Here is a 25,295-nt window from a genome sequence, read left to right as displayed (position 1 = left end):
CTTACTCACAACTACAGATCTCCCACTGCTCTTTATAGGTTATAAAAGATAAGTCAGTCCAGCCAAAACTAAAGAAAGAGCCGAGCTAAATAGCCAACAGTATCCAGTATTAGAAGCAGTGTATCACAGCATAGCTGCTCTCTGTCAGTATTCACAGAGGGCTGCGTAAGTAATGCAACTGTGCTTCCCACCTACCTGGGCTAAACCGTGGCAGTGACCCCCCCATTGTTGGATGAATTATAAGAATGCAGGAATAAGAACCACAGACAGTTAGTGAGATATAAAATGAGGGGGAGGCAGCCTCCATGGCATGACAGTCCATGCATTTTCAGAAATCGTTTTTACACAAGAGAGGAAGGGTCCCTGAATGAAAGCTCAGCCCCAGGGGAAAGATGAAGACAGTTTACCCAGCCATTCCTGTACCATCCATGTCAGAAAAAAGGGATCATTCCCATTTCAAACCCAGGGAGCCCCCGGCCAGAACCAGCCAGGAGCACTCACTGGGGCGACAGCTACCACTGGGGAGGGGCAGAGGAGGCGGATACTGCGCTTCAACCGCAGCAGGCATCGCGTCTGCCAGCACAATTCAGTACACAAGGGTGAACATTTAAAAGTACTCAAGAATTATTTATTTTACTTTTCTTCACGGCCTGGGGCGGGGGGGAAAAGAAGAACTGCGAGACTGTTCCGTGGAACCACGCAAGACACCGTGTAAATACCAAACAGACAATTGGGGACGCTCAGCCAAGACTGCAAATAGTTTTCAGGAGACTGCTGTGGAGACTTGGTAGCTGTAGTCCTCATTTACCCCCTACCTCGCCTCTCATGAGCATCCGTTGAGTCTCTGGCTTCCCGTTACGGTTGTCACGCCCGCTGTGTATCCTGGAGTTTATTTTCAAACGCTTTGGCATTTCCTGTTCTTTAACGGAGCTCTGATAAAACAGATTTGCCTGCACCATACAGCGATCAGATCCAGTATCTCCCGTAAGGTTAATGCAGGAGCTACTTTTAGCATTTGACTGGCATGCCACCGTGTGATCAAGAGCTGGACATGAAAGCAGGAACATGTCATTGTAAAGGTCCTCGGGGCTTTTCCGTTTACCACGGCACTCATTTTACCGCATCCGAGTTTTGGATTGTGGGACCAAGAGTGTTCAGTGGTTGCACTGTCCTGCCTAGAATAATAGGCATGTAATAGAGATCAGTGTATCAAGAGCACAGCTGCTCCGTGTCAGTATTACCACAGGGGTTGCCCTGCAAGAACCGCACACCATTGCTTCCCTTCTCCCTCAACCTTCCGTGGCTACCGGGCAGTGCCCCTCCCCCCATTCGTGTTCCATGAAGTTTAAGGAATACAAGAATAAGAAACAGAGACTTGTTAGTGAGATAAAATGAGGTCGGGGGGGGGAGCACTGGAGGCGCCTCCCGGGGCTATGACAGTCCAGGCAGGATGACTCTATTTTTAGAAACCATAAGGGAGGAATGACCTCATTGCCAAGTGAGTCAATCCCAAATTTGGCTTTCAAAAATTTTAGCCCCCAGTTTTGGATGATGAAGCGGTTATTTAGCCGTTCTGTCCCTATCTATCTGCGAGTAACCAGGAATAATCTGCCTCGATGTTTTGAGCAATTATTAAGGCATAGGGTTCTCAGGATGTGGTCAGTCCTTCTGCATCCGTCCTACCCGGGGAGGGGGAGAATGGAGAGGAGCGGATACTGCTCTCACTGCTGTAGCCATCCCGTCTACCAGCAGCATCAGTACACATAGGGTACCATAGAAAGTAGTCAAGGAATGATTTCTTTCCTTTTTTTTTTCACAGAGGGGTGGGGGGAGAAACTGAGGAGCTGTTCCTGAACGCGCCAGTACACTGTGTTTGACTCAGACATTGGAGCTCAGCCAAGAAATGCAATAATTTTAAGAGACTGGCTGTGGACTGTGGGATAGCTGAGTCCTCAGTAATCCCCCTCCATCCATGAGCGTCATTTGAGTGCTCTGGCTTCCTGTTACAGCTTGTCATGCAGCGCTGTGTATCCTGGAGTTTTTATTCAAAACCTTTGGCATTTCGTGTTCTGTAACGGAGCTGGATACAACTGATTTGTCTCCCATACAGCGCTCAGACCTAGTATCTCCCGTACAATCTATGCTGAGCCTTTTTTCGATTGAGACTTGCATCGCCAGCCGTGCTGATCAGAGCTCCACGCTGGCAAGCAGGAAATGTAGATCAAAAGTTTCGCAGGGGCTTTTCTGTTTACCTGCCCCTGCATCCGAGTCAGATTGTGTCCAGAGCGGTCATGCGCACTCTGGGATACCGCCCGGAAGGCCATAAAGTCAATATCCCGTCCACAGTAACCGTAATCCGACTGTTAATTATCGAATTTAGCGCTACTTCCTCTCAAGTCGGGGAGGAGTTCCGAAATCGATTTAAGGAGCCTGTTTTTAAACTCGGATATAAGGAAACGAGTGTGTGAAATGGGTACAGCGTTAAATCGGTATATCGGCCATTAAACCGATTTAAAGTCGCAGTGTAGACCTGGCCTAATACAGAATAGCAATGTAAATACATCTCCATGACCAGCTTCCTTCCTCACCTCTCCCGCTTCCGTAGTGTACATGTTACCCTCATCTGTCAAATCTCTCATTTGGATTGTAAGCTCCTATTTTCTATGTGTTTTTGACATACACTTGTGAGTGTCAGGAAGTCACAAGAGGCAGTTTGTATATGCGCTCCTAGTGCATAATGGTAGACAAGCATGATACATACATAAACACTAAGCAGCTAAAAATGTCTCCATATCATCCTTTATTCTCCGTGCTCATGCAAACCAAGTTATTGCAGGCCTTGGGGATAATAAAAATAGTTTGCACTATTAGTGGCATATCTGATTATCTTAAAGCACTTTACAACAAAGGTAAGTAATAGATTTTGAAACCTTATGTTTATGACCAGTTAAAAGATATTGGGAAAAATTATTTTAAAAAATATTTGCAGATAAAACTATGGGTAGAATCTGTACAAGTTGTGAGAATTCAAACTCTGCTCAGTACTGCACTATGTGACGCATTTCTGAAGTTGAATGAAGCTTAAGATAAAATATTGCTTCAGTGTTCCTTTAGTGGTTTACGTCCTGTCAGTTTCTTTCACAGAATGTTTTAGTGACTCTTCTTACTCTTCCAAGCAAAATAAAATAAAGGAGTGCAAAGTATTTTAGCACTGAGACAGAGTCCAAAACTAATAAGAATGGTTGGAATAGTTGTTCCTGTAGCTTTAAAGTGGATTTTTTCTTTTATTTGAATGTTTTCATGCAATATCTTTTGTTGACATTCTGCAAATGATGCCATCTAGTAATGTGCCAATTTTTTCTTCCTGTGGAGTAAGTCTGTACATCTGTGGAAATAAAAAACATGTAAAGGTTATACAGAGAAGAAAAAAATTGTGCATGTACACTTTTTCGTAAACCCCCCTCCCAAAAAAACCCACCCAAAACAAAACACATTTCTTTATAAAGAAGATATTGAAGTATTTTTGAAGATTTTTTTCCTTTTTTTTTTTTACATTATAAACGTAGGTCTTGTCTTTCAGGCTAGACTTAATGGAGATTGAGGAACTAGCCAAATGTTTACATCACAGGAGGCAAGAGAGTGAAAGGTGAGAAATGGAGGCAATGGGACTTTTAGCCCACACTTAAAAGCTGTTTTTTTGGCTTGCATCTAATTAACTTTATTAACATAACGAGCATTTTGGAAACTGGGACTGAAATCTTCACCTCGCAAAACTCCTATTGTCTTCAATGGGACCAGGATTCCGCACAGGATCTCTGTCTTAAATATTTGACACTTTTGCCCTTCATTTAAGTGAGAGGGCTCCCAACACATATCTCAAAGATTTATTAAAGTTTCTCCAGCAAAAGCAAGGAATACTGGACTTGACAGTCTTGATATTTCTAAAGGTAAAAAAAGAGGAGATAAAAAAAAATCGCCCAAGCCTTCTTTACATATTATAGAAAAGAAAAAAGGGCACAAACAGTTTTTAAAGGGTCCTTTGCTGGTCATGTTTAAATATGAAAAAAGGTTTGCAACCACTACTTTAAATAGATTTAATAAATTATGAAGAATTTCAGGCACCAAACATCTATTTTATTTTCTAGTACAGTTAACCAGACTCCTGTTTTGGTTTCCAGAGGTCTATAAAATCAAAAAAGGAGCAAGGACTTAAAATAAAGGCTATGACATTATTGCAAAATCTTTTTATTTCTAAAGCAACTGCCAGCAGTCTGTCAACTCAATACTACTATTTTAGGTCCCTCCAACTGGATTATTCACATGCTTAAAGAAATTGTAAATCTTTGCAGTATTTGGGCCTTATTTTTAATTCCATGTATCTTTCCTAGAGAAAAACAGAAGGTGCAAACCTGCTGTTGTGAGAAACCTCAAAAGGACTCAACCTAGAATTCCTCGTGTATCCAAAACTCCCACTGAAGCCATTGACAGTTTTGGATGCTGTTGGATCAACATCCATTGAAAAATGAAATTCTCTGCATAGAAAACAGAAGCAGCAGCAAACAAATACTCCATTTCTACTTAAAATAAAAGTTTCCAATCACTTACACAAAACCCTACATGGTTAAAGAAAAGTAATGAGTACTCACGCTACAGAGTTGGGAATCTTTAGAAGTCAATTTGGATTTAATGAGCTAGTTAAGTAAAATATCCCAGCCCCAGTCATATTTCAGATATTCCTAAAACAAACCTTTACAAACCTTTTTAACTTTGGCTATGTCTGTTATTTTGTGGAGTTCTGCTAGAGAAACCTGCTGGCCTTCCACTTGAGATATTATGCTTTCCAGATTTACAGTTTTTTCTTTATCTTCAATCAGAACAATGAGCACTGCAGAATCATTGTCTGAAATACCAAACTTTTTCAATGCATCTGAAATCTAAGGTAAAATGAGAAATACTGAAATTGTATTGGTCATTTTCTTATTACCTGGAAGCCAGTGACCAGTATAATCTTTTGAGTCATTTTGCTAAATTTTCCAATTGTGTAAACTGGCATAGTTCCACATCTATGGAGCAGTACCAGTTTGTAGCAGCAGAGAATATAGACCCAATTTTTACTTTGGTAAGTCATATGGTTTTGACATCCCAAATAACAAACACTTTAGACACAAAGGTAAGAAATTTTAGGTTTTTTTTTTTTTGGTCAATAGGAGAGTATGTCCATAAATGATCAGAAAACTAAAGTAATTACCTTTGGCCACAGACCAAAGATGCATAAATGGACAATGACCACTGTATTGAACAACTCAAGTCCTTTTCTTACCTGGGCACTTTTTTCTTTTTTTTTTTTTACATGCAGTGATGAATAGGATAAGCATATACAGAAGGTTAAGGAGCACGCCTTAAAAGTCTATACAAGCAGTTCTTTATTTGTTTCATACGTATGGAGATAATTTTAATTGCTTCAGTGCACAGAGTGTTTAGGGCAACGTTTGTGCTCAAATATTCAGTGGTACAGAAATTTGGGACTAGAAAATTGTTCTGAAGTCACTAGAGATAGTGCAAAATATATTTTGAGGAAAATGTTTCGTCTTCCTAATTCTGTCCCAACTCTTTTACTTATAGCAGAGGTGAGTGAATGCTTTATCTCAACCAAAGGCACAATGCCTCTATATTAATGACTGATTATGCAATCAGAATGTGAATTTACATTCTGGAGGAACACCTTAAGTCTACAACTTTAAAATTGTCCTTGCTTTTGCAAGTCCACTAATTTTTGCATTGCTGGAGTTTTCTGGAACTTAGGGTATAATAGAGAAATACGTGGAAATTTTAATAATAAGCTAATTAGAAACACAATTTTCAAACAGAGGGCTTTCTTAAAAAGAAGTGAGCTCTCACTGAGAGGCACAGTTGTTTATGCACACGTAGGTCTAGCCATGCTGAAGATTTGCCACATTACTTATTATTTTGGAGCATTTACTGTCATCAGAGAAATAAAAGTTTTTCCAATTTTGGCTCAAAAGTTCTTTGTCTTATTGACTATAAATAATAATTGGAGATATACCAATCTCTTAGAACTGGAAGGGACCTTGAAAGGTCATTGAGACCAGCCCCCTGCCTTCACTAGCAGGACCAATTTTTGCCCCAGATCCATAAGTGGCCCCCTCAAGGATTGAACTCACAACCCTGGGTTTAGCAGGCCAATCCTCACACCACTGAGCTATCTGTCCCCCCATTCAAAAATAAGAATATTTGTTATGCAATTATAATAATTTTGGTTATCTGGACAGTTGTCATATTTTCTTGGTTGGTGGCAAAAATAAAGAATTGTATGAAATTAATTTTTGCTATGGACAAAATGGATCAATTGATCATTAATTTTATCCTTGTATATTGTTTTACACAGTGTTTTAAAAGTGTAAATTGAATGACAAAAGCCAAAATTGTATTTTCTGTTCTTTGTATTGTGGTAATTTAAAAAATCTGAACCTACTTGGTTGATGGTTATAGCTAACTGCTAGGATGCTACGTTAATAAAATATGTACTTACTTTGATAAATCAAACACCTAATATAAGACATTTTAATAATTTTTACATTAAAATAAGTCTTCAAGAACTCAAGCTAATTTCAAATACTGACAGACACTGGTTACCTTTGCCTTTTGCTGAAGACACTCATCAGTAGTTTAATGCTAACTTGAGTTCTGCAAAGTCTACAGATTTCTGACAGTTTGGGCCAGGATTTGGTGGCAGTTATAGGTAACCTAGTTTTTGAATTTAAAAAAATGATAGGCTGTCAAGGCTACTAATACCTGCAGTCCGCAAAAAGAGAAAATTGGTCAATCAGAAGTATTCCTGGATTCTCAGGGATGAACTAGAGGAGAAGACATAGCACTGAGAGCTGATAAATGTGCACTGAAATATGATCAGGGAAGTTTAACCATTGTAGCTATCTAAGAGAGGAGCTCAGTATCTCACAGAATGGGACCCTTGAGACAAGTATAGTATTCATTGAATGAATATTTTCAGCTTGGCTGGGTGGATTTTGGAAAGCTCATCTGGCAACAGAGACATTTGCTCAGCAAAGAATCTTACATTGTTGTTTGGGGAAAGGTTGAAAATAATTTCTGCATTAAGAGTTCTAGTCTTCATTTTACCAATTCTGTGCAGGTGAACGGCTTTGTTTGTTGCCACAAGAATCTGAAATGGATCAACAATCTGCAGAACAGAATAGGAAAAGATTAAAACCATAAAGAATTAGTCCCCCCCCAGTAAAAATCATATCTTAATAAAGTTAAATTTCTCTCAATTACTTCTATTTTACTGTCCTAAAGTCTGCCATCCTCACACCGAGCAACAGATTATTCTGTGAGTTGTTCGACTGAAGTCAATGGGACTACTCAATGAGACAGATAGTACTATCCCTTAGTGATCGATGAATAACATCACTGATTAAACTGTCTCAAATAAAAGAATTTAAAGGAATCAAATCCAGCAATCTAATGGGTCAAGGTTGTTTAATAAAGTTCTTTTTCTCTCCAGTAACCATTGCTTTGCTATTTTTAACAAAAGGTAATGGCAGGTTCTGAAAATAGTTATGGAGTGAAAGAAGAACAAAGGCTCCAGATGTTAGATAAGGACATGAAGACTATTCAAACTATTTCTGGAACTAAATCTTTAAATGATTAGCATTTACTTTGACAGATGGAAGTAAATCATTCAAATAGCTACATCTTCTAGGAGGTGAAGTAAATCAAAGACAGAAGGCTGTAAACTCTTAAAGCCCAATCCTACAATCAGATCTGCATATGTGGACCCTTACACTTGCGTGAAGTCCATGGGGCTGTGAATAGGCACAGAAGTCCAACAATATGTAGAAGCTTGCAGGAATACAAACATATTGAGTTTCGTATACAGTTCTTAACAGAAGAATAATTACGGCTTACAAAACTGCAATACAATAGAAACAGTTACAATGTGAAATTATTTGGTGATTTGCTTACCATTGCAGGATTTATTAATGCTCCATCAATAGATCCTTCCATTGCTTTTTTTCTTAGAGCAACAGCATTTTTGACATCGTTAAACAAAATAAGAGTCACACTACAGTCAGGAAATAGTTCCAGTTGATGTGTGAAATGCTGCATCTTGTAACAAAAGAGTGAGTTTGCCTGGACTGTATAAAATGGCCAAACCTAGAGTATTTATAAACATAATTAATGCACAGGATTCATAATACTTAAGATAACTGTCTCTTTCAGAATAATATTTCTTAATGAACCTTAAGTGGCAAATAACATAAAATATGGGTCACTTCACCCTGAATGGTTTCTTGAAATGTGTGTTTACTACTTATTGAAAACCACTGGTTTAGTATGTTTTTTCATTTGCGGACCCCTACAAAATGTTGAATGGAGGTGTGGACCCCTTTGAAAATCTTAGACATAGTCTGTGGACCCAGGTGGGTCCGCAGACCACAGGCTGAAAACCACTGTTCTATGGACAACCTTTTGCAGACCCCTTAGATACAGTCTGCAGACTCCCAGAGGTTCATGGACCACAGGTTGAAAACCACTGTGCTAAAAAATCTATTCCACCTTGTATTTAGCTGTGACACTCTGATTAAGAATCCCAGAGCTGAAGAAGAATTCTGTGTAAGCTAAACAGCTTGTCTCACTCACCAATAAAAGATATTACCTCACCAACCTGGCCTCTCTATCATCCTGGGATCAATACGGCTACAAAAAACATTGCATAAAATAACCACTCCTGTGTGTTAAGACAGGAATTTTCAAATATTTTCTTAGTATGGACCACATTTTAATACAAAAATTATCTCATGGACCATCACCTCTCCTATTCAGGATTGTGCAAATCACTTCCCCAGCCATTCACAATCAGATGACATCTCAGTAGTTGATATGGAAAAAAAATAATATTAAGAAAGTTGGGAGATGAAAGTTTTGCAGATAGAAACAAGAAGGAAGCCCAGGCAGCAGTACATGACCAGTCACTTGTCCACTAGAAGGTCCCAGTCCTCTAAGATCTTAACAAGGTGCTACCGTGCTCTTCTCCTAAATGGGAGTTGAAGGCACTCTGGGACCTTGTAAGAGAAGCCTTTGGTGACTATGGTCTGATTCAGTTTTACACATGATTTCTTTCCTCCTTTTCTCTCTCCTTTAATAAAATAAGTAAATACGATCATTATGCAAAAGTTAATACATTGTAAAAAGATTTGTAAAATGTTCCATTTGTTATTTTTACTCTGACAAAAAAAAGTTAAAAATTAACTTTAGAAATTTAATTTTTTCTTACCCCCCAAAAAACAGAAAAAAGTTTACACAATATTAGCTCCAACTATCACCAGCTCCAGGCCGCCGGAGGTGGAAGGCGTCTCTGAGCCGCGCTGGCTCTGCACTGCTCTGGCAGGAACAAAGAGAAAACCTTTATGTCCTACACTGCTGTCACAGTTCACCCCGAGCGCCTCCCATCATGGGACACGGAGGGACACTCAGTCCTGCACAGGACCCAGCCCCCTCCAGCAGGCACCTGCCTGAGGCATCAGCCACCCGGGGTGCTCCCGAAGGGGCTGTGCAGAGCAGGAGCTTCAGCAGGCAGCCCGCGTGGGCACCTGTCCCATCGCTCTCCGCAGCCGGCTCAGCAGCTCCTTTCCCGCGCGTCTGACCGACCCGCTTCCTCCTCCGCGTGCTGCGGGCAATCCCTCCCTTCCCCGGAAACCCAGGCTCGCCCCCCGCCCCGAGCTCCGGCTCGGCACGCTCCGTTCCGGCCAGCGCGCGCCATGGAGCGCTCCGAGGCCTATGGCTTCTCCGCCGCCATCAGCGGCGCCTTCCTGCTCTCGTGCCTGCTCTTTTCGGCGCTGAACCGCGAGCAGCGCGCGCCCTACATGGACGAGGCCTTCCACGTCCCGCAGGCCCAGGCCTACTGCGAGGGCCTCTTCCAGCAGGTGCGTACGGGGCTCCCCGGCGGCCCGGCCCCGCCCCNGGCCCGCACGGGCCCTCTTCCCCCAGCACCGCCACATCCGCCCCCGCCGGGGCCGCTGCTGAGCCCCGGGCCAGCTCCGGCTTTGTGTCACCCCTACCCAGGGCGAAGCGGGCCCCAGCTCTCCCAGCAGGGGCACGGGGCGCCGTCGTGCCTTCCCCACGCAGCGTGCGGTGCGATCGGTTTGTCTGCGGGCCAACGCCGCCCAAACGCGAGTGTTTCCAGTTCCACGAACGTCTGTGGCAACGCAGCCCCGCCCCGCCATGGTGCCGGCTGTGGGCTTAGCGCTCAGACAGGCCTGGGAGTTGGGGCTGTCACGGGTGCCCGGTTGCAAGACCTGGACGCCCGAGCTCCAGGCAGGCTCTGAGGGTGCCCCGTTCCTTATCTCCTAACCCTCCCCAGTTACACTCAAGTGAAGGGAATGACAATACTCAGAGCACTATCCTCCTGTAGTTTCTCTGTTGCCATCCTGGCGTGGTATAATGCAGTATGGTACCTCCATAGGTGCTGGGGATGCTGCAGCACTCCCTTGCTTGCAGGGGTTTCCATCATATACAGGGTTTACATTACAGTTTGATGCAAGGGCTTTCAGCACCCCTGGATACCTCTTAGTTTTTTGGTATCAGTCACTGGTCTTTTTGGATGGGTGCAGTGGAGCTGTCGTTGGCTATGCCTCCACACTAAGCACCACAGGCAGGGGGTGTAGGGTGTATTTAGCTACAGGGCACAGTGGAAAGCAGGCTTCACCCACAGTGTGGGTATATAGCTATGCATATCAGTAAAAGGCTCTGGTGGCATTGGCAGTAAAAGGCTTCAGCAGCTTGCCACTGCTGCAGCTGTTCACTGTGATGAGGAAAGACTCTGGTGGGGGAGATGCAATAGGAAAAGTAGGCTTTCCCTGCTGCCTCCTCCCTGCTAGAGTCCTTCCTAGCTGCAGGGAAAGATGCTAGCAATGGGGAGCTGGAGGAGCCTTTCCCTGCTCCTGAAATCTCTTCCTGCGGCAGGGAAAGACTCCAACAGCATGGAGCTGCCGGGTTCTTTCCTTGCTGCCTCCCCCCTGCGAGAACCTTTCCCTGCTGTGAGAGTCTTCTCCTGTGGGCAGGAGAGGCTCCAGCAGCAGTGATGCATGGGTTGGGCAAGTAGAGAGCCATGCAGGATATGTGCTCGGGTACTTACTAACACCGTTCAGGTGTGTCTGTACTTGTCTAAGCTGTGTCTTACGGTCTGTGCTGCTATATATACCCATTCTAGGGGGGCTACCTGTCCATTCTATATGCCACAGAAAGAAATGTTCAGTGTAGACATAACCTTTTTCTAGACTATATGCCTCCTATCTGCTGGAGTATATTAAACTGCTTTGGCACTCAAATGATGCGATAAGTGGAGATGAGCTTTTAACAATTCTTGCCGGTTGGTGGACTGCACAAGTTATTTCTGAGGGGGTGCAATTGTCAGGCCTTAGCTGTCGACAGAAAAATGTGATATAATGATAGTAATAATTTCTCAGATAATAAGTGTTTGTTAATAACCATAGTTTTAGGAATGCATGCACAGTACTTATGTTTCATTTAAGGGTGACCATGGAGAAGGAAAATATTGCTTGGGCCCTTTTTTGTTTATGATATATAAAGAAGGCTTGGAATTCTTTTTTAAATTAAGGATTTGTGCATGCTTCTTATTTTTACTTAAGCTATATCAGCAATACCAAGAATGCCTGAGTTTGGATAAACTGGGGAAATAGATGGGAATTGTTCTCAGAGATTACAGAGGAGTAGGAAAAAAAGAAAGTAAAAACTAAAAAAATCTACCCTAGACGACATTGACGAAGAGAAATAAAGGACAAAGGTGGAGGGAATGGGGAAAAAAGAAAACAAAATCAAAAACATTTAGTCCACCTTCTGCCAGGATTGCAGGGTTATTCCATTTAGAAAATATGTCCAGTCAATCTCCAAAGCAACTAGGCATCTACCACTTATCTATCTCTTTTCTTCTAGTTGTCTGTTAGGTATTAACAAAAACTAAGATTTTAAACAGTCTGAATAGATGTCTGGTTTCTACTTGCAGTCAAGTTTCACTTGCTTGGTGCACTTGATGACAGAGTCCTCTGGTTTGTTAGTTGGTTTTCCTAATAGTTTTAAGGAAAACTATTAGGGTAGGGAAACCTAAATGTTTAGTTAAAAAAAAAAAAAGGTAGAAAAAATAATCTTTTTTATGGATGGGAGTGGAGAGGGAAACATTTGTATATAGCATAAAGAAGCAAAAAAAAAAAAGGTCACCTATGCAATTTCTTTTCCTTTTCATGTTGTCTTTAGGTCTTCCAGACAAAAATGATTGTTTTTTTATAAACCAAAATCCATCAAATCCTAAAAAAAAATTAAAACTTTTTTTGTGATTGAAAGTAGAGTGAGACTGTTTTTGTTTACTGATCTGGCTAATATTGACTATAAAGATGACCAATAACTTAATGGAAAATTAATGAGTTGGAGTGTAAGATAGAACTGCTTATCAACTTATTATTGTTTTTAATTGTTTCTGTGATGCATCTTTGTGTTTTCCCAATCCTTTAATCCACTGTTTTTTGTTTTGTTTTTTAAGTGGAACCCCATGATCACTACACTGCCTGGCTTATACTTGATGTCTGTTGGGATAGTGAAACCTGCAGTTTGGCTCTTTGGATGGTCTCGAAGTGTAGTGTGCTCTACAGGAATGCTCCGATTTATTAACCTCCTTTTCAGTGTTGGGAACTTCTACTTACTGTATTTGCTTTTGTGCAAGATACATCATAAAAACAAGGTACACTCCAAATCCATTAGAATTACATGCAGTAATACATATAGTTTTTTGATGAGACGTTAAGCTATTCCCTTACTGTATGAGAAGTTTCAGATCTCTTCAGTTTTGTGCAACAAATATTTATATCATTTAGATTATTTTACTGGCTCCTTTCTTTTTCTCTAAAAACAGGTTTTTTCCCCTCCCTTAGGGCTTGATCCTGTAAAGATTTACACTTGTGTTCAACTTTACATATTTGAATAGTCCTATTCAAGTTAATGGGACTACTGTATTTATAAAGTTAATATTAATAGATTTTATGGTCTGAAAGGGACCATTATGATAATCTAGTCTGACCTGCATTACACAGGCCTTAGAACTTCACCGAGTAATTCCTTTATCAAGCCTATAATTTGGGGTTGAGCTAGACTGGTGATTCTCAGATTGAGGCTTGTGAGCCACAAGTGTCTTTTTAATGTGTCTTCTCTGACTCTTTGCAGCACATAATATTAAAACACTGTGTGATTTAATTATTAACCAATCACGATGCTTTTAGTACACCTCTACACGTATATAATGCTGCCCAATATAACATGAATTTGGATATAATGCGGTAAAGCAGTGCTCTGGGGGAGCTGCGTACTCCAGTGGATCAAAGCAAGTTTGATATAACTCGGTTTCACCTATAATTCAGTAAGATTTTTTGGCTCCTGAGGACAGCGTTATATCGGGGTAGAGGTGTATGTTGTTAACCAATTGCAGTTGATAAAATAATAATACTTAGTCATTTTGCTGTGAGAATAATTTTATATATATATATATATATATATATATACACACACACACACACACTATTTCCCCTGTCATACTATTTAAATATGAATATATAATACTATAGCAAATGAAACAATTAATTTGTGCTACTGTGGCTCTTTTGGGTAATGTTAATCACTAATTTGACTCCTGAACCACAGAGGTCTGAGTGTTTCAGAGCTAGAACTTACTGTCTGGAACAATATCTATAAAAATTTCAAGTGACATTCCTAGGTAAATTGTGCGAGTAGTTAATTACCCTAATTAAAAACTTGCACCTTAGTTCTAGTCTGAATTTGCCTAGCTTCAGCTTCCAGCTTTGAAATCAGTTTATGCCTTTGTTGGCTATATTAAAGATCCCTTTATCCTCAGAAATCATCTCTCCATGTAGATATTCTCAGTCCAGGATAAAGTCATCTTTTAAAAAAAACATGCATATATCTTTACAAGGTCAAGGTCTAATTTAATAAATAATTCATTCTTTTGGAATAGCTTTTATTTTATATTTGTAGATGGAAATATAAATATAAAGTAACTGGTGTATAAGTGAAAGTGTTTGTTTTAGTATTTTCAACTGGACTTTTTTTTCTTCAAAGTTTATTTACTAGTTTATAAAATAATAATGAAAAGGAACTGTAGAAACCACACCACAGATTAAATAGGCTTAAATGACTCTCTATGGCCAAGTTCAGCAGAAGTTATGGTAACTGTGCTGTCAGAGAATGGTGCATTCTGAATGTCAGAGGAAACTGGAGTAAGATAGTTGCAGGATAGGGGCCTTAGATATGCCATGACAGACACTATATAAACGCCTGAGATAGAATTGAAATTAATGTACTTTTCCTATTTTCTTCAGAGTTTACTTTTAAATCACCAGCAGTGCTCTAATATTCTACATTCTCATATTTCTCTATGCTTTATTTTCTTATGTTCCATATTAGTGTAGCAGAAAGTTGACAATGAACTGAATGCAGTGTGCATACTGATATCGTAAAAACTGATTCAACTCAGAAGATATGCTGCTTTATGATACTGAGGATTCTAAAGAATGGTACCCTTTAAATAATAGTGATTTTTGTTCTTTAATGGAAGTAATACTACTGATAGTTTTTTTTCTCCCTCTCTCTCTAGACTGTGTCCGGTTTCCAGAGAATCTTATCTACGTTAACCCTTGCAATGTTTCCTACCCTCTATTTTTTTACATTCCTTTATTATACAGACACAGGATCAGTGTTTTTTACTCTGTTTGCATATTTAATGTGCCTTTATGGTAACCATAAAACTTCAGCCCTACTTGGGTTTTGTGGCTTTATGTTTCGTCAAACAAATATTATATGGACTATTTTCTGTGGGGGAAGTGTTGTTGCACAAAAGCTAAGTGAAGCCTGGAAGACAGAATTACAGAAGAAAAAAGAAGAAAGGATTTCAGCTATGAAGGGCTCATTTTCAGAATTAATCAAAGTATTACAATTTCTTACTGAGTACATCATGTCATTTACAAACCTAGTAACTCTTATTGTTTTGACCTGGCCGTACATCCTCTTAGTAATTGTGTTCTTTGCTTTTGTGGTAATCAATGGTGGAATAGTTGTTGGTGACAGGAGTAGTCATGAAGCCTGTTTCCACATCCCTCAGCTGTTCTACTTTTTTTCCTTTACTCTCTTTTTTTCCTTTCCTCATCTAATGACACCTAATAAAATTGGAAATTTCCTTCGATCAGTACGGAAGCACTTGATTCAATATAGCATACTCATTGCCATCTCTTTATTCCTGGTCTGGAAATTTACATATGTTCATAAATACTTGATTGGAGATAACAGACATTACACGTTTTATGTATGGAGAAAAGTCTTCCAAAGACATAACCTTTTGAAATACATATTTGTTCCAGCCTATATATTTGCTGGCTGGAGTTTGGCCGACTCTCTGAAATCAAAATCTATTTTCTGGAATTTAATATATTTTGTATGTGTGTTTGCTGTCACAGTTCCTCAAAAGCTGCTGGAATTTCGTTACTTCATTTTGCCATTTTTAATATATAGGCTCAATATTCCAGTTCCACCTCTTTCCAAGCTTCTTCTTGAGCTGACTTTATATATTGTTGTGAATGCAATAACCTTTCATCTGTTTCTTAACAAAACATTTCAGTGGCCAAATAGTGAAGAAATCCAGAGGTTTATGTGGTGATTTTGTACTCCTCAGAAGACTCAATTCTGTGCCTTTTCTGCAACGAATAAGTGACTACAGGCCCTGAAATTAAGTAGAGTGTATTACTATGTGTAACTTTTCTGTGGATGGTGTAGGGCAGGGATCAGCAACCTTTGGCATGTGGCCCATCAGGGAAATCCGCTGGTGGACCGGGACAACTTGTTTACTGGCAGCGTCCACAGGTTCGTCCGATTGCAGCTCCCACTGGCCAAGGTTCACCGTTCCAGGCTAATGGGGGCTGCGGGAAGTGGCATGGGCTGAGGGATGTGCTGGCTGCGTGCCAAAGGTTATTGATCCTTGGTGTAGGGACTGAAGTGAGTTGGATGTTTATATTTTTGGAAATTAATATGAGATCTGATTTACTCTGTCTACATGATAGGGTATTACACCAAATTTATAAGGCTTTAGGGTCCTGGATTTAATAAATATGGCATCAGGGAAAATTCAGAAGTGTTTCCGAACATTCTACAGTTAATGTGAAATGAGGGAGATGTTTACAGTCATAATTCATAATAATAATGTTGTTCTATGGTAAATACTTATAAAACTGTGTTTCCTCTAGTGTGGGCTCTGAGAAAAAAAAAATTATCTGCTATTAGACACCAAGGAAAAAAATAACCGATACTTGGAAATGTTGGAGTAAATGTTAAATTCTTGGTTGGAGACCAGCACAAATAAAACTTAAAAAAAAAAAATTGCAAGTTAATTGGTAAGCATTCTGATTTTAGGTTGTAGGTTTTTTTCCAAAGTATTTCAGCAGTTAAATATTTATCTAACAGTTATGACCGGATTTCTTAAACAGTAAAAATCTGCAGCGAAGGTCATTTCCATCCATATCTGTTAGAGACCAGGGGTTAAATCCAGGGGAGCTAGGATTTCACCCCAGATTCTTCAGGGGTAAAATTTTCAAAGTTCCTACTTCCCAATGACTTTCAGTGAGATTTAGGCTGCTAAGTGCCTAAGTCACTTTTGAAAATGTGACCTAGGCTCCTAAGTCACGTAGGTGTTTTGAACATTTTACCTCAGATCAATACACCTGTACCCCGATATAACGTGACCCAATATAACATGAATTCGGATACAAAGTGGTAAAGCAGCGCTCCAAGAGGGCGGAGCTGCGTGCTGAGGTGGATCAAAGCAAGTTCGATATAATGCAGTTTCACCTATAACACAGTAAGACGTTTTGGCTCCTGAGGACAGTGTTATATTGTAGAGGTAGAGGTGTATTTATAAACTCATAATGCATGAACCTTCTTTTTGAGAAATAAATGTAATTGTACGACAAAAGATAAATTGCATTTGATAACATGACGTGTTCAACAGGGAGCAGTTTCTAAAACACATCATTACACTGTGGAGCTTAGTATAATGAACACTCTTTAAAATAATAGGCTTTCTATGTCCTGAGGTTATGTGCTTAACAAGTTTGCACTTAAGTGGGATGTAAGTGTTCTCCCAAGTAGAACTGATTGTTTCGAAGATCTGACATATAATCTTTAAAAAGTACCAATGGCATTATTTAATTGTACTTTTACATGTTTTTCATATATATAGAAAGGTGTACTGTATCTGGAAATTTTTGTTTTTAAAAAAGCACCTTTGTGTATTTTCAGAATCAAAGAAATGCTGTGTCTTTCCCCCTCAGTAAACTACTTTAATTAGACTTGCAAGTATTCTTTGGACATTTCTAATAGCTTATAAAGCAGCTTTATGAATAAAATGCCCTAGAGTGAAATATCTCCAAAGCTGCTCTTTGTTCTGGGACTGAAATATTGCAGTAAGGTCTTGTACTCACAGCAAATTCAGCCTATAAAACCTATGCGACTGCCATTCCAGTTATTCTGAAATGGAATTGTTTCTCAGAAGGTCAGAGCAGTATAGTTACTGACCCACAGCTGTCATTTCTCAGCTATGCAGCATGCCTAACATTGCACTCTGGCTCAGAATCCCATCCCATCCCATCCATACTCGCCCACCACTGTCTTTGCAACCCCACTTCTCTTGAGAAAGGCTTACAGCCACCCTTCAATGAGTAATTTCTTTGAGTATTGTATTTAAAGCACTCCCCTGCTTCCTGCTTTCTTTCTTGCCCTGCCTCCAATAACAGTAATTTATTGTTAATCTGTATGTAGCATTTGAATAGGGAAGCCCACTCAGATACTTCCACCTGACAGAGCCAACTGGGAAAGAGATAGCAGAAGCATGAGCTGGGTTGCATTTCAAGCGTCTCCAAGTCTAGCCTATACCACTGTCTTAATTTATGATTTCAGTTTGACAGTTTATGGGAGAGAGATAATTCATGGCTCCCATCATTCTGCTTGTTTAATTAAAACAGTAATTAATGGTATTATGTAAAAGGTGTGTGTGTAAGCTTTAAATACAACTTTAAACACACACTCCCTAGTTTTGGTGGGGGAATGGAAGGGCTAACCAAGAGGGTTCAAGTAGTTTTTTGGCTAGAATTCTAACCTCTTCCTGATTGAGCTTGCATGAATGTGTGGGTTATGGGAGAGCTGGCTTTTCCTTGACTAGATTAAAGGAGAGTGGGTCTGAATTTAAATAGTCCATGTACACTTATTTTCTGTGTAGCTCTCTTGGTATTGTGATATCTGAATGCCTTTCAGATAAACATAAGGATTGATAGCTTTTGTGCTCTCTTTTTGCTTATCGTTAATTGAGAGATCTCAGTTGTGTTTCAGCTATAAAGAAAAGAGTGAATTTAAATATAGAAAAATTGTGATGCAGTCATATTCTTCTGGTCCTGTAAAGAGAAGGGAACCCAATGTAGAAGCCCCCTGAACTCTGAGCACCGTGCATTTTCTGATGAGCTTTTTAGTACAGGATACTAGTAATCAAGCAGTTCATGAATGACTTATACATAGGCCTTAGGAACTATTTAAAATAAAAAGGGTGAAGTTTACAAACTGAAATGCCTCAACATTTTAACACCATGAATTTTCTTCCCCAGTGAAATGCGTTAATTGCATTTTGAATGAATACTATAGGGTGCTACTTCCTGTTCTTGATGCTCTGAAGTCTTCCTAGCCTCTGTTTGCCAGATGCTGGAAATGGGCAACAGGATGGATGACTTGATGATTACTTGTTCTGTTCATCCCTCTGAACCAGGGGTCCCCAACGCGGTGCCTGCGGGTGGCATGGTGCCTGCAGGAGCATCTAAATGCACCCATGTCCTGGCCGGTCATCAAACATCTGCCGAAATGCCACCGAAATTCGGCGGCATTTAGGCGGATGCTCGACCGCCCCACGGTCCTTCGTCTGGCGTCCGCCAGGTGAAAAGGTTGGGGACCACTGCTCTGAACCGTCTGACACTGGCCGCTATCGGAAGACAGGATACTAGCTAGATGGACCATTGGTCTGACCCAGAATGACTGTACTTGTGTATCTCACTAATTTAGAAACAGGATATAATTGAAATACTTACTTTTTCATTTAAAAAAAAAAAAGACATTTGGCATTCTTAACAGCTCACTGTTCTTTCAAATAATGTTCCCAGAGGAGTTTTGGTATTCATGCATTAGTAAGTTACTAAAACACAGAAAATGAGAGAGAGACATTAACGCTTTCAAAATACATCTACTTTGTATACATATGTATACATATACATCACTTTTGCTGATGAGCTAAAGGCTCTTTATTGGATTTAATTCAATTTCTTCCTGAACAGCAAATTTAGAAAACAAATGTAATATTATTTTAGCAATACTGTATTTTTCAGAAATAGAGATGGTCTTAGTCACAATGCTATCAGTTATAAGGAAAGGTTTCAAGACTTACTGAAATCACATTTGAAATTCTGCAACTACCATTAAAAATGACATTGTTTTAATCTATTTTTAGTGGACCAAGGTTCCGTGATCTTAATAATCCTGGAAAAAAATAGTTTCTGTTTTGAAAAATTCTAATCTTTGTCTTTTGCCTCTAAAATATTTCAGTTTTTGAAATTTACTGTGGGAGATAATGCCAGCCTGTAATTTTTAAAACAGAGGGGCACATCCTCAGCCCCAAAATGTCTTGTAGGTGAAATGATTTACTGAAGCATTATAAAAATAAATTCCTGTAAATGTTTCTATTGAGGCATCCAGTTAAAAAATAATTTCATCTTGCTAATTTGTTGAAGCAGGTTATTTTGTCCAGGGTGGCAGCTAACCTGGTGTTTTAACAGCATCCAAAAGCAGTAGTTCTAGATGGATTGATTTTTTTTTTTGAATAACTAGGAAAGTGAAGGGTGATCTTCCACAGTCAATATTAGGAAAATCAAAATAACTTGCATCTCAGATAACAGAGAAATATATAGAGAAAAGACTCAGTTTTGAACCTTTGAGGTTACTTCTGCTGAATTATACATGAGGGAAAAAACCATGTGGATCCTTTGAGCTCCACAATGTATGTAGTTTAAAGTCAAGAGAAGAACAGGTACAATTGGTTTAGCTACAGTAATGTGTTTGATTTGTTATAATGTGGGAAAATATAGCACATATTATACATAAAAATAATTGTGGTGATCAGCAAATAGAAGCTGAGCTATAGGATGGCTTTGCCTACAGTTCTTAATCAGAAAATGAGATTGTTGTTTCAGAAGATTTACAGGAGTCTTTTGGACAGCAGTGTGTGACTAGTCCTGTAGGAGTAATTCTATTTTCTTTTGCTTAGAAGTGTTACTTGACTTGCCTCATTTCTCTTTAATCCTTCAACAATCCATAACATTGGTTAATTTTGGATGCAAAATCTACTATAGATAGGTGCATTTGTAAAATTTTCTTTATTGGGGATTATACTAATAACTTCTGATAGGAAATAGCTCATACCATGTACATAATTTCTGTTCAGAATTATTCTCAGAAATCTTTGAGGAGATACGGTTAATTTTGTTTTGTGGTACACACTTTTAAAAATCCTCACAAGGTGGCAGTCTTGAACCATCTTTTTCAAATGACCAGATATTTATTTTAATAACATTTTGAATTATAGTGTCATGTTTCCTACCTTAGTTTGTGTTTGAGAGTTAAAACATTTAAAGTGCTTTGGCACATATCCTGATGTAACTTTTTCAATAACTTGTATAACTACAGTGTTTGTGTTCTTAATTTGTTAACTTTTTGGTTAAGATTTTAAAACCCATGTATTTTTGCTTATTATTTAAAAAATATTTGTTTTAATTCTAGCAAGATTTGGTATTTTGTGTCTGTGAAATCCTTGATCTCTTTTCATACTTGATATTAGAAAAAACAGAAATTAAGCCTGAAAGCTCACTGTTGAAATTAAGTCCTTATTTTACATAGAATTTTATGGTGTGTAATGTCAAAATAGCTTTTTAGTAGGAAACCTGTTTAATTTCCTAACTGATTTCTTAGATTAACTGTTTCCCCCATCTATATTTTAGGCAGAGAGCCATTCTTCCATACCTGAGATACAAATACAGCAAACAGACACACTGAGAAAAGAAAACAAAGTAATTGTGTGTGTAAGACTGGAACAGGTGGTGTCTCTTTTTTGGTTGGACTATGCGCATTTGAAAAATGTATACTCAAAGGGCTTTGAGCCATATGGTAGACTTATTATGTGTTAAATGTCACTTAATTTTTGGTGTACTTGAAATATGTAGAGCCAGGGAGTTTTTAAGAATATTTGCCTGCATATCTCTAACTCTTGTGCTGTATTAAAATCTTAATTTTTTAAAAAAATTTTGGCTCACTAATATATATATTTTGCGTTAGTGTCTGCCTCTTATGTGCATTTCAGTGAATTGTACAATATTTGCTTACAAAATATCCTTAGTAAGAGTGGTTTAGAGCTAAGCCAGCATAACCAGATTGGCTCTGCTCACCCTTTCTAGCAAGAAAATGTTTGTTTATAAGGCATGAATGCTTTCCTAGTCCAGGCATATTGACATTTGTATCTAGATAAAATGCCTATGGGCCTTCACTTTTCATCTCTAAGGACTTTGTTCTCAATCCTGCAATGTGCTGAACTCTTGGAACTTCCTTTGTCTTCAGTGAGAGTTTGAGATGCCCCTTGCAGGAGCTAAAGGAAAGAATGAGATTTTTTAGAAGGAAACCATTATTGTAATCTTGTTACAGACGGAATGAGAGTTGCTACTAGGAGCAGAAGTGGAGAGAGTGATTCATGCTAGTTTTTGGGATACTTTCTCCTATTGGTAGTGCACAATGATTGGGTCATCTATATAACCACATGGGGGAATTTGTCAATCTATTTGTGGTTGAGAGCATCTGGAACTTTCCCTTTGGAATGGGAAGTACTCCTGGAACAGGTCTGCTCACTTGTGTGACTGACCTCTCTGAATGTTTGTTTTGTAATAGTTCATCATATTATTTTTCTTGTATTTAACTATAGTTGTTTTAATAATCTGCCTCTTTGCTTTCAAGGAAAGTAGTATGGTAATTGGACTTGTGACTGCCATGTTTTTGTTATATATTTTTTCATAGTGTTCATCATCCAAAGACTAATGTAGGTGTTTTATAAAGTAATAAATAAATACAAATTCCAAGTCTATTTTTATATGTGTGTGTATATATATGTATAAGCTCCCTTTCAAAGATGCCTAGCCATGAGCGTATTGTTTTCCTGTTTTTTTGAATAAATAAATGGTTCTTTGTATATTTTACCAATTTTTGGCATTGTGTGCACTGTATGTGTGATTCAGATTGCACTGAATTCGTTGAAAATATTGTTGTACATCTTTTCAGTGATGTAATCACTCTTAGCTACCTTCGTATCTGTTTTAATAAGATGTGAATTCTGTTTGTCCCTATTAGGTCTCCAGAATATATTGTTGTGATGGGGTAGTCTGCCCCTTAAAGGCATTCCAGCTACCAGTCAGTCCTCCATATCACGTGCATGGCCTTTAAGAGTTTGGGGGTGGTCTTACACATAAGGACTGAGAAGATAGAACAGAGAGGAAAAGGGTCCTGGGGAAAAAATAGCAGTTAAAAGGAATCCCATTAGTGTATCTTTAAGGACCTGGAGCCTTGCAGAGAAGGTGAGGTAGGGATCCCCTCTCACCCAGGCAATAAGAAATGACCTGGGAGCAGGAGCCAGCATAATGCTGTCTCCTCCCACGCAGAAGGGCAGGTGACTAGATGCTGCAGGGAGAAATAAGGCTTCTGCAGGGCCCCTGAATTAGCAGGGAGAAGATAGCTGCAGGGAAAGGTCTATCTGTTCAGCCCTTCTAGCCTGAGAAGGAAGGACTGATTTGTAAGTGGGCCCAGCTGGAGGAGAAGTTGGCTTAAGCCTTGCAGCTGGCATGAACCACAGCTCCCGCTCTGTAGAAGAGAGCTGTGGGAAGCTATAAGCACAGTTTTGAAGACAGTCTAGCAGGTGCCAGAGAAGCTGGGGGGGGGTTATATTTGTCATGATCTGCTTTTGGGGTTGAATAAACTAGACACTTGAAGGGTGCTGTTCAATGTACAAGCTTCATGGGACTAATTAAAAATGCCTGGGAAACTGAGGTAGTGGTGCAATGGCAGCCCTGTACTGAGCTGCTGGAGGGGTGCTCCAGGGGTGAGGGGCCCCCACTACAATTGCCATAGAAAAGCTTGTCATTTACCCAGTGTAAATAGAATATTTTTGATGATTAAAATTACAGCCTTTGTGGATAGCAGGATATTGCTTAAAACCCAGCTTGATTTAGAATACATAAGTCATGTCAATTCTATGGGGATCTCTTCAGATATCTAAGACTGAGCAGTGACTGGTCGAATTAGTATTTAGATGAGGCTTCAAGAGAGCACCAGTAAGGGATGTTATTGATTTAGAGCTGGCACTCTGTTCTCTGAACTGAAGAAGTGCTATGACATTGTGTTATGGAGCATGCTTTTTGTAGGAGTAAGAACATTAACCCCTGTCTTAGGCTAATTGCAACTTGGGTAATTAGGCTTTATAAATTACACTTGCAGTTTGTTGGCTCTTTTCCGCTTCCTGCTGTAAGCAGTTACTTACAGTTAAATAGCTGACACATTTCACCCCAGAGGTTCTACATTTCAGTGGTGTTTATTATAACAGTGCCCAAAAGCACTGATCAGGATGTGGGCACATATGGTACCTGCTAAAGTAACACAGAGGAAGACAAAGTCCCTTTCCCAAAGAACTAAGGCCCGGATCCACCAAGGAATTTAGGCACCTAAGTACCAGATTTAAGCACTACTGTAATCCACAAGCCCTCTGTTCAGCTGTTGCCTGACCCTGTAGGTGCCTAAAGTCACTTGGCGACTAAGTTTTCTTAATAAATTTCCTCAAATGTCTAAGTTGCTGCCTCTGAGCATGTGCACTGCTGCCTCATGCTAGGTGTCCAGATGCCTTTCTCATGCTTAAGTCCCAGTGCAGTCCACAAACAATGGAAATATTAAAAGTTCCTCTGCCTGACTCATGTGTGATCTAATGGGCATGCCTTCCAGAGTGGAAGGTGCTCAGAGGTAAAGGTGTCATGTGATATTATGTCCCATATTCTTCATAGAAATATTGTTACATGATTATAGCATATCTAAGATGTATTTTATGTAAGATGGGTTGTGAGATATCATTGGAAATGTTATGCTTATGATTTACTGATTATGATTATTATATTTGTATTCATGTATCATTTTTGTATCTGATGTTAGGAATATTGTCTATACACCTATTACAAATGTGTTTACACCTGGGGAAAGCCCACTAGACAGAATGCAATCAGTGTAGATTGTGGGCTGGAAAGGGCCATTAGGAAAAACAATAGGTCTTTGAAGATGCTAATCTCCCACCTTCATCTGGACACTACAAACAGACTTTGAGTTGCAGCTGCAGGGTCATGTGATCACATCACCTGATATTGGACTCCATGATAAAATCAGTGCTTTTCCACTGACCTGGGGTAGGAATCACATTGGAAGACAAAGGATCCCTGCCATATGTAAAACCTATTTAAGGCACTATTTAAGTGCCATAATTGAGGTTTGTTCTTCACTGGATCCCCACCAAGGATGACTGCTGTTAACATCTAGGAAACAAAAAAGGGGGAGTGGGAGAGAGAAGGACTGAGCCCAGGCTGGAAGGGTGTCTAGCCTGTGAATGAAATATCTGAAGTTTTAAGCTGCCTAAAACAACATTTAGGGTGAGAATTTGCTACTTATACTGGTTTCTCTAGTATCTTACACTCAGTTTGCAGTTTTGTTTATTTCCTAAGGTGATCTGCTTTGATCTGTTTGCTAACCTTTATAATCACTTAAAATCTATCTTTTGCAGTTAATAAAACTTGTTTTTTTAATTTAAAACCAGTTTGTGGAATTCATAACTGGGAGGAGGGCAAAAGGCTATGTATATCTTCCTTCACATTGAGGGAGGGGGCATATTTCAATGAGTTTATGCTGTGTAGTTCTCTGTGCAGCACATGATGACACAATCTTGGGTTTACACTATAGAGGGGGTGTGCACTTGAGTGCTGGTCAATTCCTTAGCTAAGCTTTCCCATGCAGAGCTGATCTCAGTGTCT

General features: G+C 39.5%; 2 protein-coding genes and 1 long non-coding RNA gene across 5 annotated transcripts in view; 2 read left to right on the top strand and 1 right to left on the bottom strand.

Moving 5' to 3' along the window:
* The window catches only part of LOC142046736 (uncharacterized), a 471,037-nt gene that overhangs the window by 23,840 nt on the left and 421,902 nt on the right, over nucleotides 1–25,295 (top strand). The window lies entirely within an intron of this gene.
* TPRKB (TP53RK binding protein) lies at nucleotides 2,786–8,148 on the bottom strand. 2 transcript variants are annotated; one of them, XR_004372789.2, is made up of 5 exons: nucleotides 8,005–8,148; nucleotides 7,097–7,219; nucleotides 4,758–4,934; nucleotides 3,765–3,941; nucleotides 3,216–3,385 (listed from the first exon to the last, which is right to left on the bottom strand). XR_004372789.2 is itself a non-coding variant. In XM_032773765.2 (4 exons), the coding sequence occupies exons 1-4, from the start codon at nucleotides 8,146–8,148 to the stop codon at nucleotides 3,299–3,301; spliced, it is 531 nt and encodes a 176-aa protein (XP_032629656.1). In that variant the 3' UTR covers nucleotides 2,786–3,298. The 2 variants fall into 2 exon arrangements, 1 of the variants encoding a protein (XP_032629656.1); XM_032773765.2 differs by lacking the exon at nucleotides 3,765–3,941 and having other exon boundaries at nucleotides 2,786–3,385.
* Nucleotides 9,688–25,077, top strand: LOC116820936 (dol-P-Glc:Glc(2)Man(9)GlcNAc(2)-PP-Dol alpha-1,2-glucosyltransferase-like). Of its 2 annotated transcripts, XM_075064955.1 has the most exons (5): nucleotides 9,688–9,757; nucleotides 9,801–9,965; nucleotides 12,596–12,793; nucleotides 14,717–15,046; nucleotides 21,195–25,077. In XM_075064955.1, the coding sequence occupies exons 2-5, from the start codon at nucleotides 9,801–9,803 to the stop codon at nucleotides 21,378–21,380; spliced, it is 879 nt and encodes a 292-aa protein (XP_074921056.1). In that variant the 5' UTR covers nucleotides 9,688–9,757; the 3' UTR covers nucleotides 21,381–25,077. The 2 variants fall into 2 exon arrangements, with proteins under 2 accessions (XP_074921056.1, XP_074921053.1); XM_075064952.1 differs by lacking the exons at nucleotides 9,688–9,757; nucleotides 9,801–9,965 and adding an exon at nucleotides 10,213–10,235 and having other exon boundaries at nucleotides 14,717–25,077.

This window comes from Chelonoidis abingdonii, chromosome 1 (genome assembly GCF_003597395.2).
Source record: "Chelonoidis abingdonii isolate Lonesome George chromosome 1, CheloAbing_2.0, whole genome shotgun sequence".
In the NCBI taxonomy this organism is placed as follows: Eukaryota; Metazoa; Chordata; order Testudines; family Testudinidae; genus Chelonoidis; species Chelonoidis abingdonii.
Note: the sequence above shows the minus strand (reverse complement) of the source record. Positions and strands in the feature narration are given on the sequence as shown.

Coding starts and splice junctions, on each gene's coding strand:
- TPRKB (XM_032773765.2), bottom strand. CDS start 8,148: ATGCAGCATTTCACACATCAACTGGAACTATTTCCTGACTGTAGTGTG. Junction 4,935..7,096: donor ACCTTTCCCCAAACAACAAT/GTAAGATTCTTT, acceptor ATTTTACCTTAG/ATTTCAGATGCATTGAAAAA. Junction 3,386..4,757: donor ACATAGCCAAAGTTAAAAAG/GTTTGTAAAGGT, acceptor TTATTTCCACAG/ATGTACAGACTTACTCCACA.
- LOC116820936 (XM_075064952.1), top strand. CDS start 12,605: ATGATCACTACACTGCCTGGCTTATACTTGATGTCTGTTGGGATAGTG. Junction 12,794..14,716: donor AGATACATCATAAAAACAAG/GTACACTCCAAA, acceptor CTCTCTCTCTAG/ACTGTGTCCGGTTTCCAGAG.